Source organism: Anopheles nili, chromosome 3 (assembly GCF_943737925.1).
Source record: "Anopheles nili chromosome 3, idAnoNiliSN_F5_01, whole genome shotgun sequence".
Classification (NCBI taxonomy): domain Eukaryota; kingdom Metazoa; phylum Arthropoda; class Insecta; order Diptera; family Culicidae; genus Anopheles; species Anopheles nili.
Window position 1 is genome coordinate 27,053,605 of NC_071292.1, and position 19,014 is coordinate 27,072,618.

At 49.2% G+C, this 19,014-nt stretch overlaps 5 protein-coding genes across 6 annotated transcripts; all 5 read right to left on the bottom strand.

The window, feature by feature from the left end:
* Positions 1 to 4,807: 4,807 nt before the first annotated feature.
* Positions 4,808 to 5,873, bottom strand: LOC128723973 (trypsin-4-like). Its single transcript, XM_053817738.1, has 4 exons — positions 5,819 to 5,873; positions 5,518 to 5,698; positions 5,019 to 5,412; positions 4,808 to 4,954 (listed from the first exon to the last, which is right to left on the bottom strand). The coding sequence occupies exons 1-4, from the start codon at positions 5,871 to 5,873 to the stop codon at positions 4,808 to 4,810; spliced, it is 777 nt and encodes a 258-aa protein (XP_053673713.1).
* Positions 5,874 to 9,109: 3,236 nt separating this feature from the next.
* On the bottom strand, positions 9,110 to 9,707 carry LOC128723695 (thioredoxin-like protein 4A). Its single transcript, XM_053817459.1, has 2 exons — positions 9,546 to 9,707; positions 9,110 to 9,460 (listed from the first exon to the last, which is right to left on the bottom strand). The coding sequence occupies exons 1-2, from the start codon at positions 9,621 to 9,623 to the stop codon at positions 9,110 to 9,112; spliced, it is 429 nt and encodes a 142-aa protein (XP_053673434.1). The 5' UTR covers positions 9,624 to 9,707.
* An 851-nt stretch (positions 9,708 to 10,558) lies between these two features.
* LOC128723974 (leucine--tRNA ligase, cytoplasmic) lies at positions 10,559 to 14,305 on the bottom strand. The gene is made up of 2 exons (XM_053817739.1): positions 10,912 to 14,305; positions 10,559 to 10,824 (listed from the first exon to the last, which is right to left on the bottom strand). Exons 1-2 carry the CDS (start codon positions 14,303 to 14,305, stop codon positions 10,616 to 10,618), a joined length of 3,603 nt encoding a protein of 1,200 aa, XP_053673714.1. The 3' UTR covers positions 10,559 to 10,615.
* An 829-nt stretch (positions 14,306 to 15,134) lies between these two features.
* Positions 15,135 to 16,032, bottom strand: LOC128722487 (trypsin-1-like). Of its 2 annotated transcripts, XM_053816152.1 has the most exons (2): positions 15,942 to 16,028; positions 15,135 to 15,887 (listed from the first exon to the last, which is right to left on the bottom strand). In XM_053816152.1, exons 1-2 carry the CDS (start codon positions 16,026 to 16,028, stop codon positions 15,201 to 15,203), a joined length of 774 nt encoding a protein of 257 aa, XP_053672127.1. In that variant the 3' UTR covers positions 15,135 to 15,200. The 2 variants fall into 2 exon arrangements, with proteins under 2 accessions (XP_053672127.1, XP_053672126.1); XM_053816151.1 differs by having other exon boundaries at positions 15,135 to 16,032.
* An 819-nt stretch (positions 16,033 to 16,851) lies between these two features.
* Positions 16,852 to 18,791, bottom strand: LOC128723975 (uncharacterized). The gene is made up of 2 exons (XM_053817740.1): positions 18,705 to 18,791; positions 16,852 to 17,715 (listed from the first exon to the last, which is right to left on the bottom strand). Exons 1-2 carry the CDS (start codon positions 18,789 to 18,791, stop codon positions 16,852 to 16,854), a joined length of 951 nt encoding a protein of 316 aa, XP_053673715.1.
* Positions 18,792 to 19,014: the final 223 nt, after the last annotated feature.

The following is a 19,014-nucleotide window of genomic DNA, read 5'->3' on the forward strand; positions in this document are numbered from 1 at the left end:
ACCAGGCCCATTTTCCATCCGCTCGCACACACGGCTGTGTCGGTGTGCGTTCGAGTGGCGCAGGGAAATTTTCACCTGCTCCCGATTCGATGCTCGAGGTGCCTGCAAAATTGCGGGCCTGCAGGCGCACACGGATGCGAACGGACGGTGAAGGTCATTACTGTAATATTTGATGCCGGGATGGGTCGAGCAATTGCAGCAGTTAGCATGCCCTCGGGGGATACGGTCGGAAAATTCCATCCCTCCGCCCTGCAGCTTCCTCGCACCGCTCGCATCGGGAGGCCCAGTTATTGACCCAATAACGGCTTCGGTACGGAAAATGAAGGCATCCGCATAAAATGGAAGCAAGCACGCGTGTACGCGAGCATTGACATTGGTGCGGAACGTTAACGGTAATGGCAAATGATCCCCTAACCCCCAGCCCTCCATTTCCACCTCACCCGACTGATGATATCGACAACCGCCGACTCCCAGCCAAGGACAAAAAAAAGACGCAAAGAGCGCCGGTTTCGAGTGGCTGTGGAATAAAAAAAACACTCTTCCCACCCACCGACTGGATTCGAGAGGGAAAGGAGCGCTAAACTAATTGTGATAATTAATTTTTACTGCAGTCCCTAACTCTCAGCCCTCAGCACTGTCGACTGCAACGCCGCCAGGGGGAGTGGTTTTGAATTAGGACGCGTCCCTGGCAAAAGATCTGGAGAACGCGCTAATGTCTGTTTTTGTCACCGCCCAAACATGCTGCGGTTTAAATCTCCCGCAAGACAGTGCCACATATGTTGCGGATTTTGCTGGTTTATTTTCATCGAACGACACTTTAAAAGCTCGCGATTGAGTGACGCAAACCGGAACCATGTGATTGTTTAAACCGTCAGTGCGGAAGCGCTGAATATTTAAATTCAAAATAAATTCCCTGCACTCACCGGGGGCCCTGGATTCGCGTTCTGCTCGATTGCTGGTAATTCGGTTCGTTTCCACTTCAAAACAAGCTCATACGCGATTGCCATCCAGCCCCCGGGGACATGAAAACGAACGCAAAGTCAAACGTCAACAGCAGCGGCAGCAGCACCAGCACCCGACCACATTGCAATCCGGTCGCGCGGAACGAATATTTAATCATAACAATTCAAACACTCCATTTCTAATCACATTCCCAGTGAACCGAACCGTTCAATTCCGTCCGATTGCGGATGGTGTGCCTCCAGCGCTTCTATCCCTCTCTTTCTGAGGCGTATAATTCCGCAAAAAGGTTTTTCCTTTCGTGATACCTACGCTCGATTTTGTCAGTGACTTGAGCCCAGCCTTCCCGTGATTGTATTACTTGCGCTCAGTCCTGATTTTTTTTTTTTGGTGAGTGCACATCGTGATGGCTCGAAAAGTCGCTTCTTTTTCGATTGATTTTGATTGCCGGAATCACAAGCAGCAGCAGCAGCGAAAAATGCGTACGAGCACGTCACCAGTCAGGATGATATAGAAAAAGGACACACCGCGATGTCAGGAATCGGGAATGTTTCAAGCCGTTCCGTTACCGTTTATCGATCGGCAAGCCGGCTCGTTTGGGGGGCTATTTTTTGTTCTTCTCTGGAGTGTATTGAACCCACTTCGACGCGAATGTTGTTTGTCGAATGCCCCATCGAGAAGGGATGCTTTCTCAACACCCCTGCTTGTGGGACCAATTGGGTTGCTGGTCGCACTATTACGAGCGATTGGAGGACTGCTTCCCGATTCCAACCACTCGTCCCATGCGATCTTCACCAGCGTACGTGACGTATATGCAAACAGGCAGGAATAAAAAAAAGAGTCTGGCTCTCACGAGACGATGCTCGACGCATAGCGTAGAGAAAGGACACCAGCAAGCACCTCGAAGTGCTCCCGTCGAAAAACTTCAATCGCTTAAGAGCCTTCCTAGTCATTATGCTTAAGCAAACAAGCCACCGTTTCAGGCGGATAAACAAGCCCGTCCATCCTGCGTCCTTCCGGTCTGTCGGTAGATTATTGTGCTGCCTCCCACCTTGGCACCAGGAAAAGGACCCTTCGAACCGGCTCTCGATGGCGAATGTGTGTACCTACACTTCACGGACAATCTCACCCTCCACGGGTACATACATACGGGATGCGCCTAATTTCCTTCCAGATCCTTCATTAGCTCCGTGTACCGTCCTCGCACGGTGCGTTACATCTTAATCAGGTGCCGGTGTTTCCTTTCCACATCGGCCCAGGCCCATAAGAACTACCTTCTCGCACATGCCACAAACGGAAAGGTGAAGTTCGGATGGCAGAGAGTTGCCCTTCTGCTAATTGCCAGCGCCATCTTACCAGGTTGGACGTGGCCATGGAAAAACGGCCAATATGAAAGAGTCTAGCGAAGCGGAACACGCCCGGCGTTACACGAACGTGGCGAAACGTGAGACCGGAAGAGGTGTTAAGTAGCAACAGCGTAATTACATTCACCCTCACTCCGGCCGGCTTTCGGTGGGGTGGTTGGGAAATGCTTTTCCCCTTCCGAACTCGAACCACCTCCGGGGTCTGGCGCACGCTGGCATGCAACAAGTTCCGCTTAATCAAGTACGAACGGGAGTCCTTTAGCACGTGGACGTCTCGGTGGGGCTACTGGACGCTCGCGCGTTTGGTTGGTGGAGTGTTTTATGATTATGCACTTTTAATAATATTTACCCGATCAAGATAGATTAACCAATGATTCGCCGCGGCGTGATAAGCCAGCGGGTGGCGCGCGGGTTTTTAATAGAGCCATCGCGAAACCCACGTCACTCTGGTGAGGGCTACGGGGTGCTTGAACGTGCTTGTGTTGAAAGTGAGTTGAAAGAACTCGCGATTATGTTGCGCTCTTTAGATCCTGCAAAAACCCGGCTGACGCTGGACGGTGTGAATGAAGCTGCAAAGCAATTTTGGGATTTTTTTTCGTGTCTCCTTTGCTCGCCAGCAAAAAAGCCGCTCATGTTACTTTATGAAAACACACTCTCAACTTGGCCGACCGTTGCACCCGCATAAATGTCACGTTCTCTGATAATACCATAAAAAGGAATCGGCGTCCCTTTGCTCGACGCTCTCCATTCGCGTTCCCACGCAAAGAAAAGGCGCGTTCCGTTCGACACCACCAACTGGCGTAAAGACGTTTCATGTTAGCGTCGTGTGTTTGTTGTTCGTTCCATTTCCTTTTTCTAATCCTTCTGCTTGCTGAAAGCCTCCGGTGAGCTTTCGACACCCACTTCCGGTTGCTCTTCACGCCGTATGGTCTTCGGTGTCGGTGGTCGATAATTCGTGCTGCGTTAGATGCTTCACGGCACTGTGATTCTCTCTTTTTTCTCTCTTTCGAAGAACGTGTGCCCGTGTCAAGGATGGCGCTCGCGTCAAAGCGACCGTACGCGAAGTGGTGCATGGGGATTTGTTTCAATTTGCTTTTGGCTTAAAGCCTGTGGAACAAAGCGGAACGCTTGTAACCGAGCGTGCATGGCATGAAAAGATGCGTTAGTTGACAAGTCAGACAGCGCGGAACGTTAGGACGGGCTTAAATGGTGGCCAAGTACCAGGCGCCTCCATCGTATGGCACATCAAAAGGGCGCAATCTTAATGAGCGCTACCGACAGTATGGTTTTAAGCACGGCCCCACATACATGGAAATGGTGTTTGGCTGCTTCCGGTGGTACGCAGTAATCCGTACGGAAACCCTTTCTCCAGTTCGTCTAATGCTTTGCAGAGCTTTGAAAGCTTTGTGTACGACTTGATGACAATGGGTGGAAAACAATGCGCAAGAATCTCTACAGACTTCACAATTCTATAGCTATAGGCTGTAACGTAAATAATCTAGGCTCTTTTTCGAATGAAAGTGCTGCAGTAGAGAATCATACTACCAACCTATCGATTCAAAGCCACTTGAAGCAAAACAATCGAAGCGAATATTTTGCCCGAGCACAAAAAACATGCTTAGTTCGAAGGAAAATAAAGCTGTCTCCCTGTCACCAACATCTTACAACCTTTTTTGTGTCTTTATTGTTCGTAAAACTACTCTGCAACTAAATGAAGATTTCACGTGTCATGTCATTGAATTACGCCCAAGGCCACATGTTATCGCCGTTACACTAGTGGCACATTTACGTGTAGCTTTATTTATCGCGAGTTAAAACTACCTTTTTATGCCTCTCTTATTGTGTTTTTGTGCACTGAAAATCTTCAAATCCCTCTCATAGAGTTCATTATTTGCCAGATTGTTGGTGAGTGGTAGAATCAAGCTATTTATTGTGTCGCTGGCTGGTTGGTGGCTCGACCGACACAAGGTTACTTGTTTGATGCATCGGGCTGATGCACGTGATACTGGTACGTGGCACATTTTGGCACGTGATACTGGATCTTGAATTATAATCTAATGCTAACAAATATCAATATTATGGCATATTACATGGAACAATTGGAAGCAAACTGGCGATGTCCTCAGGTGGAAGGGTTAAACACAAAGCATTATCATTCCGGTCGACAAGCAATCACCGTTTATATTGCGGTCGATCCGTTTAAGCACTACAAGTCGGTTTTGTAATGAAGCAAATACAGTATGAAAGATTTTAAAACTTGTAAAAGAAATCATCATGAAACATATTATTAGATACTAGCTCTCAAAGGTATACTTCACTCTTTTACCCTTCCAAAGCCAATTACTATAATATGATCGTAACGTTCGTTTCACTCTTTGATCGTTCCAACCGTGACATTTGTAAATTCGGATTAATTGCAATCACCACACACCACAATCAGTATGAACGTTTTATTTCGCATTTACAATGCTGCCTTCACTCTATTAAACCCCAGTTTGACGCTTTATCCACTCGCGACCCTCCGCAATGCTGCTGTAAACGCCATACTTGTTCGGCTTTGCACACCCAATCGCCCACGATATGATACCGGCTTGCATTCCGCGGCATATTAGCGGCCCTCCGGAATCTCCCTGCCGATGGAAAAGTCCGTAAACATGAGCTTTTCAGGCTGTAGCCCACCAAACACATACTCACATCGCACGAATCTCGCATCCCTTCGACATACCCAGCGCAAATCATGCGTGCCGTAATTTCATCGGTACCCTCATACGCCTTCCGGCACACACTCTGCGACACGATCGGCAACTTCACCTGACGCAACCGGTCTCGAGACTCCAACCCGAGCGTATAACCCCAGCCCGTAACCGTGCACTGTTCCGCCGGTGGAAAACGTCTCCTTCCTGGTGGCAGCTTCACGAACGAACCACGCCGGAAATGCTGCCTCAACCGCAACAACCCAAAGTCATAGTCACCGGTAGCGTAGGAAAAATTCTCATGCTTAATCACACGCTCCACACGGTGCAGCTGTCCACCGCGATCGTAGAACGTCGAGTTGGCCCGCACCATCGACGTCTGGGGGGTGAGTTTACTGTGGGTGGGAAACCACGAATGGAAAGGAATACCTCGTCAGGGACACCTTTTTTCGGTATGCTTTTTTTTTCTCTGCACACTCGCCACTCCTGTTTCTCCTTACTCGACGCAATGGGCCGCCGTTAGGACCCAGCTGTCGCTGATGAGCGTTCCACCGCAGATGTGCTGCTTCACGAACGGTGTCCACTTTTGCACGGAAACGACGTACGGGTAGAGCGTGATCGTCGTTTCGGTGCCGTTTACGATCCGAAAGTTCATTTGCCGCTTTCCACTGGTGGTGGCCACTGGAGAAAAAAATCGGAAAAATCAAGAAGTGCACATAAAGAAAAAAATAAAACCTTCAAACACGTGTGCGCGCGAACGTTAATTCAAAGGTCCTCGTTCAAAGGAGGACGCGTCATTACCGCAATAAACGATGGCACCGAAAATGGTGATAATCGTGGACACTGATCGCCGCATGCCGGTTGGTTACTTAAAAGAATACTAAACAGGAACAGCACGGCTATCTCGCAATAATGTGGTTAAGCTCATTACACGCATGTAGGGCAGATTTGGTGGATCTGATTTTAATGTTGCTATTTTGGGGCGGGGGGGAGGGCATTAGTTTTTGTGTGCGCAAGGTCACTTTCTCAGGGACGGCTCACTTTGGGGCAATAATTTTGAAGAAGGTCGCTCCAGGCGCGATATTCTCGCTAACCCATGGGAGGTTTTCAAATTTCCTTCATCTGGGACCGTTCACTGTCCAGATCGGTATCAAAAGAATGATCCAGAACAATTTAAATGGCCACTATATCACGGTCACGTATAAATGGCACACAGACTCGTTGTCTGGAAATAACCTAAAATTAATGATGATCGCAATAAAAAGCCATATGTCTATTGAAACACACTCAATTCACTAACGACGATAGTTTACGTTAGGCAAATTACATCATGCCCTGTGGATAATCAAAATTAATCAACTAGAATGTTTTGTTATCATTATCTAATGCTTTTATATAAAATCGCGATATACCAGAAAAAAGTAGTTCATAGGTGTTTTAAAATCCAAATGACAGCCACAGGTTTTCAACATTTTTCAAACTGCACTACAGCACGTTTTCTCTCCAATATTTCACAACTAACAGTGAGAATGGCTTTTTAACCGTTATTTAAAACGTGTGCTTGAAAAGCATTCTTACTCTTCCAATACTAGTCGCTACAGAAACCAAAACATCCAACATAGCAGGCGGTGAACGTTGCCACTTGACAACACCCAGCCATGCGGAGTTCGAGCACCTTCCATCATTCGCTCGCAAAAAAAAAGCATAAAGCAGCAACAGAAGCATAAAAAAAACCCAACCCCACCAATCACCGGAGCAAATGTGTCGCGAATCATTTCGCACCTGCACGCGATTAACGTACGTATGCTACAGCGACCTTTAAAACGACTTTTCCTCCCAACCAAACCCCATTCCGATCGATACTTCATCATCATCCGTACAAGCGGAGGAAACGGAGGTTAGCAACGTTAGCGCCATTCATGGTTCCGAATGATAAATATTGATTTTCACCGCTACTCCGGCCAGGCCGATCGATGTTTTTCCCTCCCTTTTTCGCATCGCCCAATTCAATGGCGTTTCCGGTGGATTTGTTCACCATCGTTATACACCTTATCGTACCGAGGCACCGCATAAGAGGCGTTGCTTTTCTTCTTTTTTTTTGCTTTCTTATCCCAAATCCCCTCTTCAACCGTTGGCGGTTGTGGCCGATGTGTCTTGGCTTCACCCGGTGCAAGGATCGGTGCCCTTTCCGAACCTCCACGAACCACCGGAAGCTGTGCATCGGTTTTTGCGAGTGAATGGAGCCGCCCGAACTCAAAACCGGTGCGAATTTTAAATCGATCACCTACCACGGCGAAAAAGGACGCCCGTGATCCCGTGATACATGCCGGAGGTGGGTGTGGGTGTGGGTGTGGGTGCGCGCATTGCGGTATCATCCTCGCAGATTCCGTCCCTCTGCCCTACAGGTATTCATTATTCATGGTGAAAATTGCACAAAAGCCATGACATGATTATTTAACTAATGTCATACTATGTGGCAGATGCCAGGTCGGATGCGTGTGTGTGTACGTGTGTGTGTATATATTTCCACTTCGTGGCTGCATATGAAGGGCTTACGCCACCCCCTAAGGGTGCGCGAACAGGCACACACACACACACACCGACGCCGACACACAATCATTTGTCCATCTTTGTGCCGCTTCACGTTCCGGTTCCGGGCCAGCTCAGCTCAGCCATAGTGGCTGGAAAAGCTGGAAAAGCGACCCAGAAGTCGAGAAGCCAAAGGGGAGGGGTTTTCCGAGCTCCGAGCGTTTCCGTTCTACCGGTTCATGCCGGTTGGTTGGTGCGCATGCCGTAGCAACCGACCGTTCCCATCAGAAGTGGCAGCGCGTTCCGGGAACACGATGTCGTAAATTGAAACGTCTTCCAACAACCTTAAACAGCGCGTCCGTGGATGGTGCGCGCACACCCAGGGAAATGGTGCAAGGACAAGGGCACACGGTGGATGCAAAAGAAGAAGAAGAAGAAGAAAAATACACACACACCCACACCCACACACCCGGAAAGGGAGCCGGGCGCGCGCCACAGCACCACACGAACAAATCAAGAATGAAGAAATGAAACCGGCACCATAACCCTTCTCCTGCGTGCTGCTGGGCTGGCCGCGGGTTGAGTTTCCACGTGAACGAGTCCCCGATAGGCGTGGGCGTGGGTTGGGGGGGGGAGGGCGTGGGTCGGGGGCCCATTCCTCCCTTCTCTCACCCAGCACCAGTTGCTTATGCTCGATGATTATTTTCTCCTAAATTATTCATCCTGCAACTCAGGTGTGGACATCGTTCCGGGGTTTGGCTTACGGTGCTGCTGCGCCGTGGGTGGTTGTGAGGGGGCGAGCTTTCGCCTCACAAGAACGCTCATCGCTCACCCTTCGTGGGGGTGGTATGGAAAACGGGATGGATTGGATGGTGCTCCCGGGCGAAAGTGATGCCCCTTTGCCGAAATCATTTTTATGTGCTTCTGCGAGGCGACCAGCTCTTAATGGGAGGGCAGTTAAAGCTGAGCGGATAGGGCTGGGTGGGGTGAGGTGGGTGGGAGAGAGAAGCCTTATCAATTAATTCGTAGGCCGAGGTTCTGTGAGAGAACTGCGGCTTGCTTATGGTCAAGGTTAAGATGAGCACGAATAAAGCACGCTGATGCTGCAGGCAGGAATGGATCGAAGTTTTAGTTGGAAATGATGACAAACGTTCGAAAAAGTACCGAATAGCGATGATAAGGGTTGAAAGTGAAGATTGTTTCACAAAGGTGCATTCAAACTATCGATTTTTTGTATGCATTGTTACTTGAATCATATTAAAGATGTAAGCTGTAATATAAGTAGATTGCGACCCAAAAGAGAGTACCATGAAGAGCTTTAGGATATTAACAATAAAATATTGATTTATGCCTGCTGTTGTTAAAGGCTTATATTTACGACATGGCTAGAAGCCGTTAAAACCCTTGGGATAATACATTATTCAAACGAATTCTACTGGGTTTTTTGGTGCAGAAAACATGCAATAAAAGTTCGAATGTTCATCGAAAGAAAATTATGCTCTAAAATCGATTTATAAATAGTTGTATTATTACGCTTACCCTACCGCCCACTACCCAGACGTTCTAATATCGATATTTGGTGGAATAATCCTTTGGCGAAACTACTAAACCGCGACCTTTTCGAGCGCCCCGGTACACCGTTTCGACGATGTCGATCATCTCCTGCTTATCCTCGAGCGGCCAGTTGATTTTGTTGTTGTTACCCGTGCCCAAATCGATCATGATGTGTTTGTTACGAAAGAAGAACATCACCGTGCAGGGATCGTACAGTTCGTACATTTTGTTGAAATCGGGCACCTCCGTTATGTCCACCAGGTAGATTACAGCAAAGTTTTTCACCTTCTCGGCGATGTTGTACAGCACCTCGTCCATTTTCATGCACGTTGGGTCCCAATCGTGTCCGAATCGTATGACCTGTTGTGGGAATAAACACAGAAAACCGGATGGTTAGCATGAGTAGAACGTGCTTCGGTAAGGATACTTGTGCTGTTCAACGTACTACGACACGGTCCTCCTCGGACAGAATGGCTTGGTCAACTTGCCAGCCGTTATGTAAATGCGCTAACATGTACGACATCTTGGCGGATGGTTTGGTTTTACTTGCGGTGCACTTGAATTAACGTTATATTCTTTTTTTTCGCTGCGAACAAGCACACCGGAATATTCGTGCCCGTTGCAATAACAAATAGTTGTATGTAAACAACAAGAGACGTTTCTCGTTTGACAACTGTTTGTCATTGCTCGAATCAGAACATGCTTTAAATTCGAGCAGATATGTTGTTCTCACAATTAATGATCATTTTATTTGTGCATTTATATTGATAAACATAAAAGAATTTTATAACTAAACTGTAGATTGAAAATTTTCAAGGTTTTTGCATGTGTTTCAACAGTTTGGATGAGGGTAACAACGAATTATTAAAACTAACAGTTGGCACAAAGCATTGAAAACGCTTCGAATCACAACGGACATTCTAATTACAAGCGAGTGCACAAAACAGTGAAAAGTGAAAGTAGGAAAAAAACGAGCAAAAACATTGACCGTGCATTTTGTAGAGTAAAACGGAGAAAATTTTTCATAAAAGTAACAGGAGAGCATACCAGGTAGCAGGTGTAATTAGCAAAAATTGAAACGCTTCAAACGCAGAAACGCTTCAAAATTAATGCTTCTTATATTGAAACATAGATGGCGCTAACTGGTCTAAAATTTACCTCTACTATTAGATCATAGATGGCGCTGTCAAAATTCTTGAAAATTTTCACACTTGAAATATTTCAAGTGATTTAGCGCCATCTATGAGTGAATTGTTTTTTCTGTTATACGGCATTTTGTTACCTCTTAGTTGGCATGCTCTCCTGTTACTTTTGTGATAAAACGTCTCAATTTTGCTCGTGACGAGCTCGATCTCGGGGAGTTTTTTATTGTTCCACAGGAAAATAAAGAAGCATTCTAACATTCAATTTCTTTCCTTTGGACGATCATACCACCACGAATCATTGGTTTGTGGATAAGAATTCATATCGTTTATTTCAGCATTAATTCAATATAATTTAACGAACGGGCTCGCCTCAGTTGATGATGTAGATAAAATTCGTGCCAATGTTCAAGTCTTTGAAGGCACCGTTGCTAAGCAGCACCTGTTTCTTATCCATATCCACCGTAAATTGTCCCTCCTCGATCGTAACCTTGCCCGCGCGATAATCCTGGAACGCGGGAAGACTTCGCGGGCCAAGCACAGGATCTTCGTACCGCATGATTTCCAGCGCGGACATATCGGCTAAAAAGAAACGTAAAAAATCCCATCCCATGAATATCATTCCTTCAGGTCACTTTACGCCAGCATCACGCCCCCCACCACGCTTACCCTTGAATCCGATTTGTTTGGCAAGCTTCTCCTTCAACGTCTTGCTCGTGTCGCCATCGGACAGATTCGTCGTCACCGTAAACAGCCCCGACCGTTCGACCGGATTCTCGAGCGTTACCGTGACGAACGGTTTCACCGTAAACACGATAAACGGCACCCCGGGACGGACCTCTTCGCGCATTTTCTCCGGCGTATCCGGCTGATCCGTGTACTGAAACGTGAGCGTATCCAGCTCGAGCGTATTCCGCAGATAATCCGCATTCATTCCCAGCACTTCTCGCTCGTCGAAGTCCAGCGTCACGTCCATCGCTTGCTTGCCCGGTCCACCGACAGCCTCCACCCGCTCACGGATCATTTGTGCGAAAGGCATCACCCGCTTCATGTACTTCTTCAGCAGCTCCTTCTTGCCGAGCTCCGTTGCAATGATCTTGTTATCGGGCAACGTACCTTTACCTTCCCTTTCGAACAGCTCACGCATCGTGTCCAGCACACACGACTGCCACGGTGGGAACGTTTTCGCCACCCAGATGGTGCCGTCGCTGGGTTTCGCGGCCGGAGGTTGTTGGCTTTTCCCTGTGCCACCCGCTTTCGCGCCCGCTTTCTGCTGGGTGGCGTTTTTCAGCGCCAAACGGAACGAATGGGCCGCTTCCATCAGGTAGGCGGAACACTTGATCTTTCGCTCGTCGATCGCACCAACCGTGGGCCAAGAAGCGTGCAAAATGGACGCTTTATTGCCGAGCAGATCGCACCAAATGTGTTCCGCCACGTGGGGACAGATCGGTGCAATCAGCAATGCCTGCCGGCGGATGAATTCCATCACGAGATTCGCGTGCATGCCGTTCGACCCGCACAGCTCGCGGTATTTATCACGCGCCGACTGAAACTCGAAGAAACCCGTCCGTAGGGCCTCCTTGAACAGCATCTTGCCGTAGTACTCGTCCGTCTGCTTCGTCAGCAGGTTCATCTCGCTCAGGAACACCTGATCGTTGAAGCTCGCGTCTTGTGGTCCCTTTCGCAGCAGCGGTTTGGAGGCGAGCGTTTCCTTCACCCACTCGATGAAGGTGTACAAACGGAGGATACCTGCGTCCGCGTTGGTCACGACAAAGTTCGCATCCTCGATGCTGTCTCCGGCGTCGGCAAGACACAGGCGCGTTCCGTCCGCACTAAACTTGCCGATCGATTCGTATAGCGTGAGGAAATTACCGTCCGATTTGGACATTTTCGCGGAGTTCAGCAACAGGTGACCGTTGCAGCGTACACCTCTTGGCCACATCGCGGGTTCTTTCGGCCAGATCGCTACGTGATTGTACAGGAAGAAAGTGAGATGGTTCTGGATCAGATCCTTACCGGACACTCGCAAATCAACCGGATACCAGTAGTTGAATTCGCGCTTCAGCTGATCGAGTGCTTCCCGCTTGACCCGGCTCTTTGCGGGAGGTTTCGAGTCGGCGAAGAAAATGTAGTCCCACACTTCCGGTGTCATGTCCACGGCAGTGATACCGAGTGGGCTTGGTTTTTCACCTCGGAACGAGCCAGCCTGCAACAGATGTGCGACGGAGTAGAACGCCATGTAGATGGTGGAATCGGAAAGCGATTCGATGAGCCACTGCTGGTCCCAGGGCAGCTTCGTACCCAGTCCGTACGTACGCGAGCAGGCGTACTCGTGCAACCAATCGAGACAGTGCTCGAAATTACGCGAAACTTCCTCGTGAAACAGCTCCATCGTGTGCAGATGCTCGGTCGTTCGCTTTTGCCAGCTCTCCTCGCCGTAATTCAGATACCACTGATTGCAAAGGGCCACCACGCATACATCCCCCGATCGGGACATGATCGTTTTCTCCGGCTCGTAGTACACATCCGCCTCGTTCCGATCGATGAGGTACTGCTTGAGGTCCTTCTTTACGTCCTGTACCTTTTTGCCCTTGTGGGCGCCTACCAGCATCACGCCGTCGTAGAAACCCTTCAGATAGACCAGCTCTTTGGCTTCGGCGAGCTTTTCGCGATCGTTTTGGCTCTGAATCTTGAACTTATCGTACGCGTACACGGCGCACAGGTTTCCGAGCCCAGGCACGTCGATGATCGGGATCGGTTGGAAGGGCAGCACCATCTCGTCCGTGATGCCGTACTTCTCCCGGAACGGTTGCTTCTTCTGCAGGTCGACCAGTGCGGCGTAATCGTCCGGTGAATCGGACGGTACGGATGTCACGATGCCCGTGCCTTTGTCCTCCTTGATCGACAGCATGGGCAGTGTGTAGATGGTTTTGTTCGAGGTGAGTGGAGCGGACAGCTGTAGACCCATGATGTCCTGCCCAACGAGCTCACCGAGGACATTCAGTTCGCCCTCGACCGTAGTGAAGCCCTGATAGGCCATGTTTCGTGCTGCACGACGCGTACAAACCCACACCTCGTGCTTTGCCGTCTCGAACGCGATGTACTTGATGTCCGGATGCACCCAGCAGTTCGTCTGACCGTACATGGTTTCCGGGCGCAGAGTGCCACACACCAGATAAACCGGTCGCTTTCCAGCAACCTGCGCAAGCTTCCCGGGGATCACACCCGTCACCTTCATCTTGATCAGAGTGTATTCCTGCGGACCAACGCCCTCACCGGACGAACGATCGTGGTCCATACATGGTTGGCCGTCCTTTGGGGAGTAGATCGTGTGGCGCTTGCCGTACATAATCTTTCCACGGGCCTTCAAATGATTGAACTGCCAGCGTACGAAGGAATCGTAGAATGGGTTCGCATCCGTCGTGATGAAGGTACGACGCCAGTCGATGTGTGCGCCCAGTTCCTTCAAATCGCGTATCGCCAATGGAGGGAAATACTCCAGCCAGTGGTCAGTGTGGGCAAATTTGGCGATTTCATCATCACCCAGGCCCAGACTTTGCATGATCTGCCACTGAAACTTCGCCGTACCGGCCTTTGCCGTCGCCTTGCTCTTCTTGCCTTTGCTCTTATCTTTTGGTACGACATCGTGCTCGTCGGGTTTTTCCACCACTATTAATTCCTCTTTCGGAAATACCGGTGGACATCCGTACAGCTCGATCTCGCGCTTTAGCTTATCGGCGCACGCTTTAATCGGCATGCCAGTGCAGTGGAATCCGAGCGGAAACAGCACCTTCTTTCCCTTGAGCCGGTGGTAACGCACGGCAAATTCTGCCTTCGATAGCGAAAACGCATGCCCCAGATGGAGCCGCCCGTTCATGTACGGGTACGGGAAGGTGACCAGGAATTTTTCATCGTTCTGCTTGCGCGGTTCCTTCGGTGCGTCCACATCGTACACTTTGTCCCGTTGCCAGCGGTCCTGAATTTCTCGTTCAATTTTTTGCAGGTATTCCACCTTGAACGTTCCCTTCCGCTCGTTCGCCTGTGATCGATGGATGAAACGCATAAATTATCACGAATTATAAGCACCATATTGCATCATGCACTGCGGTGCATCACTACCCGTTACTCACCATCGTTGATGCAGATTTAATCGTATGGAGTTCAGCGAATTTCAGTCAAGGGCCGGCACATGGAAAACGTAAGCAAAACTAGTTCGCAATAATCTCCCGAATGACAGGTGGGCCCTTTGGCACGTTGCTTTGACAGTTGTGCTGCAGTAGGGAGGTATTTTATTTGACGTTTACAGGCGCGCTTAGCGTAGCGAATAGATTGAATGTTTAAATCATAGTTTTTAAATTTATTTGAATAGTAATGATATAATAGTGCTATAACAACAGCTAACATATTAAAAGGAAATATTTTAAACCAAAAATCAATACATTTATTCCCTCACGTGGCTGGTTTTGTAACGGCATAATGTCAGCCATTTGAAACATTTGGACAAATGCATAAACATTTGAAAAATAGTTTTGTATCTAAACTTTTATATACGACCTATTTTAGATTGATGAGCTGAACGAACTTGCTTCAAATGAAAATGCTATTTTTAGCTTGCCATAGTTGATACTTTACAAGCTACAGTGGGATCACTTGAATCCAAATTCAATTCAATTGGAATCAAAATTCAACAAGTAGCTGTGCAACGTCGGGAGTAGTTTCCATTTATTATGTCTCCAACGCTAATGATTATGAATTTTGATGAATAAAACGGTGAATCGTCTCTAGACGTTCGCGTAGGCTAACAAGTTCCGTGGGAGCAATGAGAGCAATCAATTGACTGTGTCGTCTGGATCGTCATCATTTGTAATCAGCGAATAATTGCGCGTGTTGGGATTTTCTTTAATGCTCGTATTCATTTATTTCGTTGTAGTTCCATTCGTTTGCGTAGTTGGATGTCCTTACACACCGCTGTTCTCGCGAACCCAGTCGCGCACGCTAGCCACACGCGAGTAAACTCCCGGATAGCCGGCCTGAGCGCATCCGTAGCCCCACGAGACAACACCAACCAGCTTGCCATCAGCAACGAGCGGACCACCAGAGTCTCCCTGGCAGGCGTCCTTGCCACCCTGTTGGTATCCGGCGCAGAGCATACGCTCAGTCACACCTCCGAAGGACTGGTAGGCCTTATGGCACTGCTGCTGGTTCACGGTCGGCACGTTAGCGGCACGCAGGCGCGCGTTCGATTCCGAAGAGCTCTGGGTGTTGCCCCATCCAGACACCGTCGTCATGGTTCCATCCTCGACAGCCTCATCCTGTTCCGGAAGTGCGACCGGTGTAACTTCCTCGCTGAACGACAGCTCACTCTCCAGTTCCAGCAGCGAGTAGTCGAAGTCGATCGTGGATGCATCGTAGCTCGGATGTTGGACGACGCGCTCAACAGCCACCACAGTTCCACCGGAAGCGTGAGCAGTTGATCCGACGCGCACGCTCAAGCTCTTGGCCGAAGCACCGTCCGTGCAGTGAGCAGCCGTCAGGACCCACTTGCTGGATAGAACGGAACCACCGCAGTTGTGTCGCTTGTTGTACTGCAGCGACACCTGATACGGAGCCTCGGAGACGTCGATCTCGAATCCACCGACGATGCGCTGGTTACCGATGGCGTAGTGCGGTCTCGGGTGGAACCGCGGCAGAGGGCGAACGAACCCACGCTTCGATTCGTTGTGGGCCTGAACACAGGCGATCACCACAGCCAACAGAGCCAGTACGATTGCAATCTTGTTCGACATCTTGTCCGGTACTCGTATGCTTTCTGTTACGCTGAGGTCCACTATATATACCAGGGTCATCACGCCGGCAGTGGCAGTGAACTTGTCGCTGCAGCCAGGATTAACTGATAACGATATCAATCACAGATCGATCTGCCAGGTTGATTGGAGCTCGGTGGCACTTGATAGAGAGTGAACAAAAAAAAACAAATGCGTTCTAACAGCGTTGTTTGCCCTCTTAAGCGTGCTTTATGTCTTCGATACCGGACTGGACGTACAACTTCTGCTTGTCTGAAGTGGAGAAAACCCATCCAACGTGGGCCACCTTAAGCCATGGTCAACGTGCGTACTAAAGAAACGTGTAGTTCGCGCCGTCGCGCTATCGATGCACTTATTGGTGGACAATAATCTTGATAAGTGGGTTTTTTGTCTTCTCGATCTCGAGCTAATGCTTCAAATATGCGCAGAGATGCATCATGTCAGACGATTTAAAGCGGTGATTTGTTACATTGTACCGAGGATGAACTTCTAATTCCCAGCCACGATAGAGAGTTCTCAAAATTGTCATCACATAATCACAATCAAGCCAACGAAACCGAAGTAGAATAGGAATAAAATAGTTTAGTTTACACTTTATTAACAGAAAAAAAACAGCAACTCTCGCAACTAACAGTGAAGCGGTTTCGTGTTAGCCGCCGCAATAGGACGATATGTTCGAGGCCATCCGCCCTCTATTTACATGCTAGCATCCTTGCCCTGCGCTGTACACGACTCTCCGACGCTGGTAATCATACCACACGCCATTCCCAGTCAGCAATCATCGTATGGCGCACTGGAACCAAGCTCAGTTATGATTATGGCCAAAGGTCAGCGGGCTAGGCAGGTGCTTGGACTTTTTCCGCTCGATCAACTCGGCCAGCGTTTCGCGGTGTTGCTGGTGGCTGATGTACCCGAGCGAACCCGATCCAACGGTAACCCCATTGGGTCCGTGGATGTATCCTAGTGATCCGGAACCCAGCGCGATCGGACCGTGGTTCTTCGTCAGTAGTGGCGATCGTTGATGCTCATGTTGGACACCGAATCGTGGGTTAAAGTTGTCCACCAAAGTGGGCAATTGAGGCAGTTGTGGAGCAAAAGCTGACCCATACAGTGGCTCGTACGTGTTCGCAGGACTGAACTTACTAAAGTACGTGGTAGTGGGATAGGGCGTGCCGGCAGGTGTCCGGAAAGCACCCGAACCATGCAACAGCTGGTGCTGATGGTGTTGATCGCGTTCGCGTTCCTCCGCGTGGAATTCCATCACGGCGTACTGCTTCAGGATGCGACCGTCCGCAATGTACGTTTCCTCGTCGTCCAGACTCAGATGGTTGCCGCTCAGAAAGGGAAACGGAGAGCCATAGTTGGAGTACTGGAACAGGTTCCCGTTGAAAAGCGTCGTCGGCTTAAGGGAGGACACCACACGCGTTGGTCCGTGTCCGTATGGGGCAGCGATGGTGGCATGTGGTGATCCGAAGTACGACGACGTGGAGGTGGTGTAGGTGGGGGAAACCGATGGGCGGGGAAAGTAGACGGACGGATCGGTGACGGTCAGCAGGGTCGGATCTCTCAGATCGATGACGAGGCGCTTCTGCTTGATTCCTTTCGCCGACACGCCACTGTGGAGGGCAGGAACCAAAAGGAACAGGAGAAAGCAAGTCGCTAACGGTGGCTACCAATCGCGGAAGTTGCGAGGGTTGCGTGCAGGACATCGAATGGGTCGAGGTAAGAAGAAAAAGAAAAAGGGAAAAGAAGAAAAAAAACAGACATCTTGAGAATGGGGCGCAGCATGAAGCAACCACGAAGCAATTGGCACCCCATAATGGCCACCCTCGATGCATCGCAGAAGGACTATAAAAGAAGGATCATTCAGCAGGAGTGCCTCGGCTTGGCGATTGTCGACGTCAGTTCGATTGGGTGGCTCCATGTGGCCACGGGCGCTATAAAATGTCAATGTCAACAAAATGAAGTGGCCGTGCTCGTTGATTATGGGCTCGGTTTCATTCTGCAGCCCATCGTCGGTCGTGTTGTGGGTGATGTGGGCTGGACTGGGTGTGAATCGTAGTGTGTATGTGTGTGTGTGTTGTTGTGGAATGTTATGAAGCTAAAATCTCATAATGCAGTTTTTCGACTTTCGACGGAGCATCCATGTCGAGGACGCCAAATATCTCATGGAAACGTGCTGTATATTTTGCATATGGAACGCTCGCTCAACCCAGATGATTGAACTGTAACTTTACCGATGCAAATGTAGACACCAGGCAACGCTCGTTTCGAATTGCATTCGTCGTAAAACTTTAGCTCCGCAGTAGATGAGATTCGACACGTGTGGTGCAAATTGCATACCAACCAGGCGCATCGTTGGTGGGCAGTGCAGAAGCGATAATACACGCCACAACCATCGAGTGGACGGAATGCCGGCACCCGAGACAGATATTTCCAGTGCAGCTCTATTTCATTTCAGGTATCATGAACTATCCTTCAGCTAGGAATGATGTTTGGGAAGGGATCCTGGATGGACTGATTTGATGGAAGGGCTGAACGCAAGGTGCTTCCTTTTCGCAAAATGCATCTAGGAACGTACGGTCCTTTCCGTTCGACAAAAAAGCCAAAACCACTGAAGCTATGCAACGAGCGAGAAACCTCCGAACCTGCTTCTACGAAACCGCAACTAATCTCGGAAGAGGTGTAGCGATTCCATGCTTCGACGATCCGAACACCGGTACCATCATCATCGTCATCACCCATCATTGATCGAAGTCGTCTGCATCGGCTCACATCTTCATTTGCCTGATCGGGTGCTCGTTGCTTCAAGCCATGCACTTGACTTTTGCTATCTGTGCGATCTATCTTGCGGTTCACCGCCTGTTCGTGAGGTCTCAACCAAGCGCCACTGCAATTACGTCTAATGAGAAGGTTGTTAGCGCGCCAGCAAGGAAGATATGGGATCGGTTTGTGTCTCCTAGCGGCA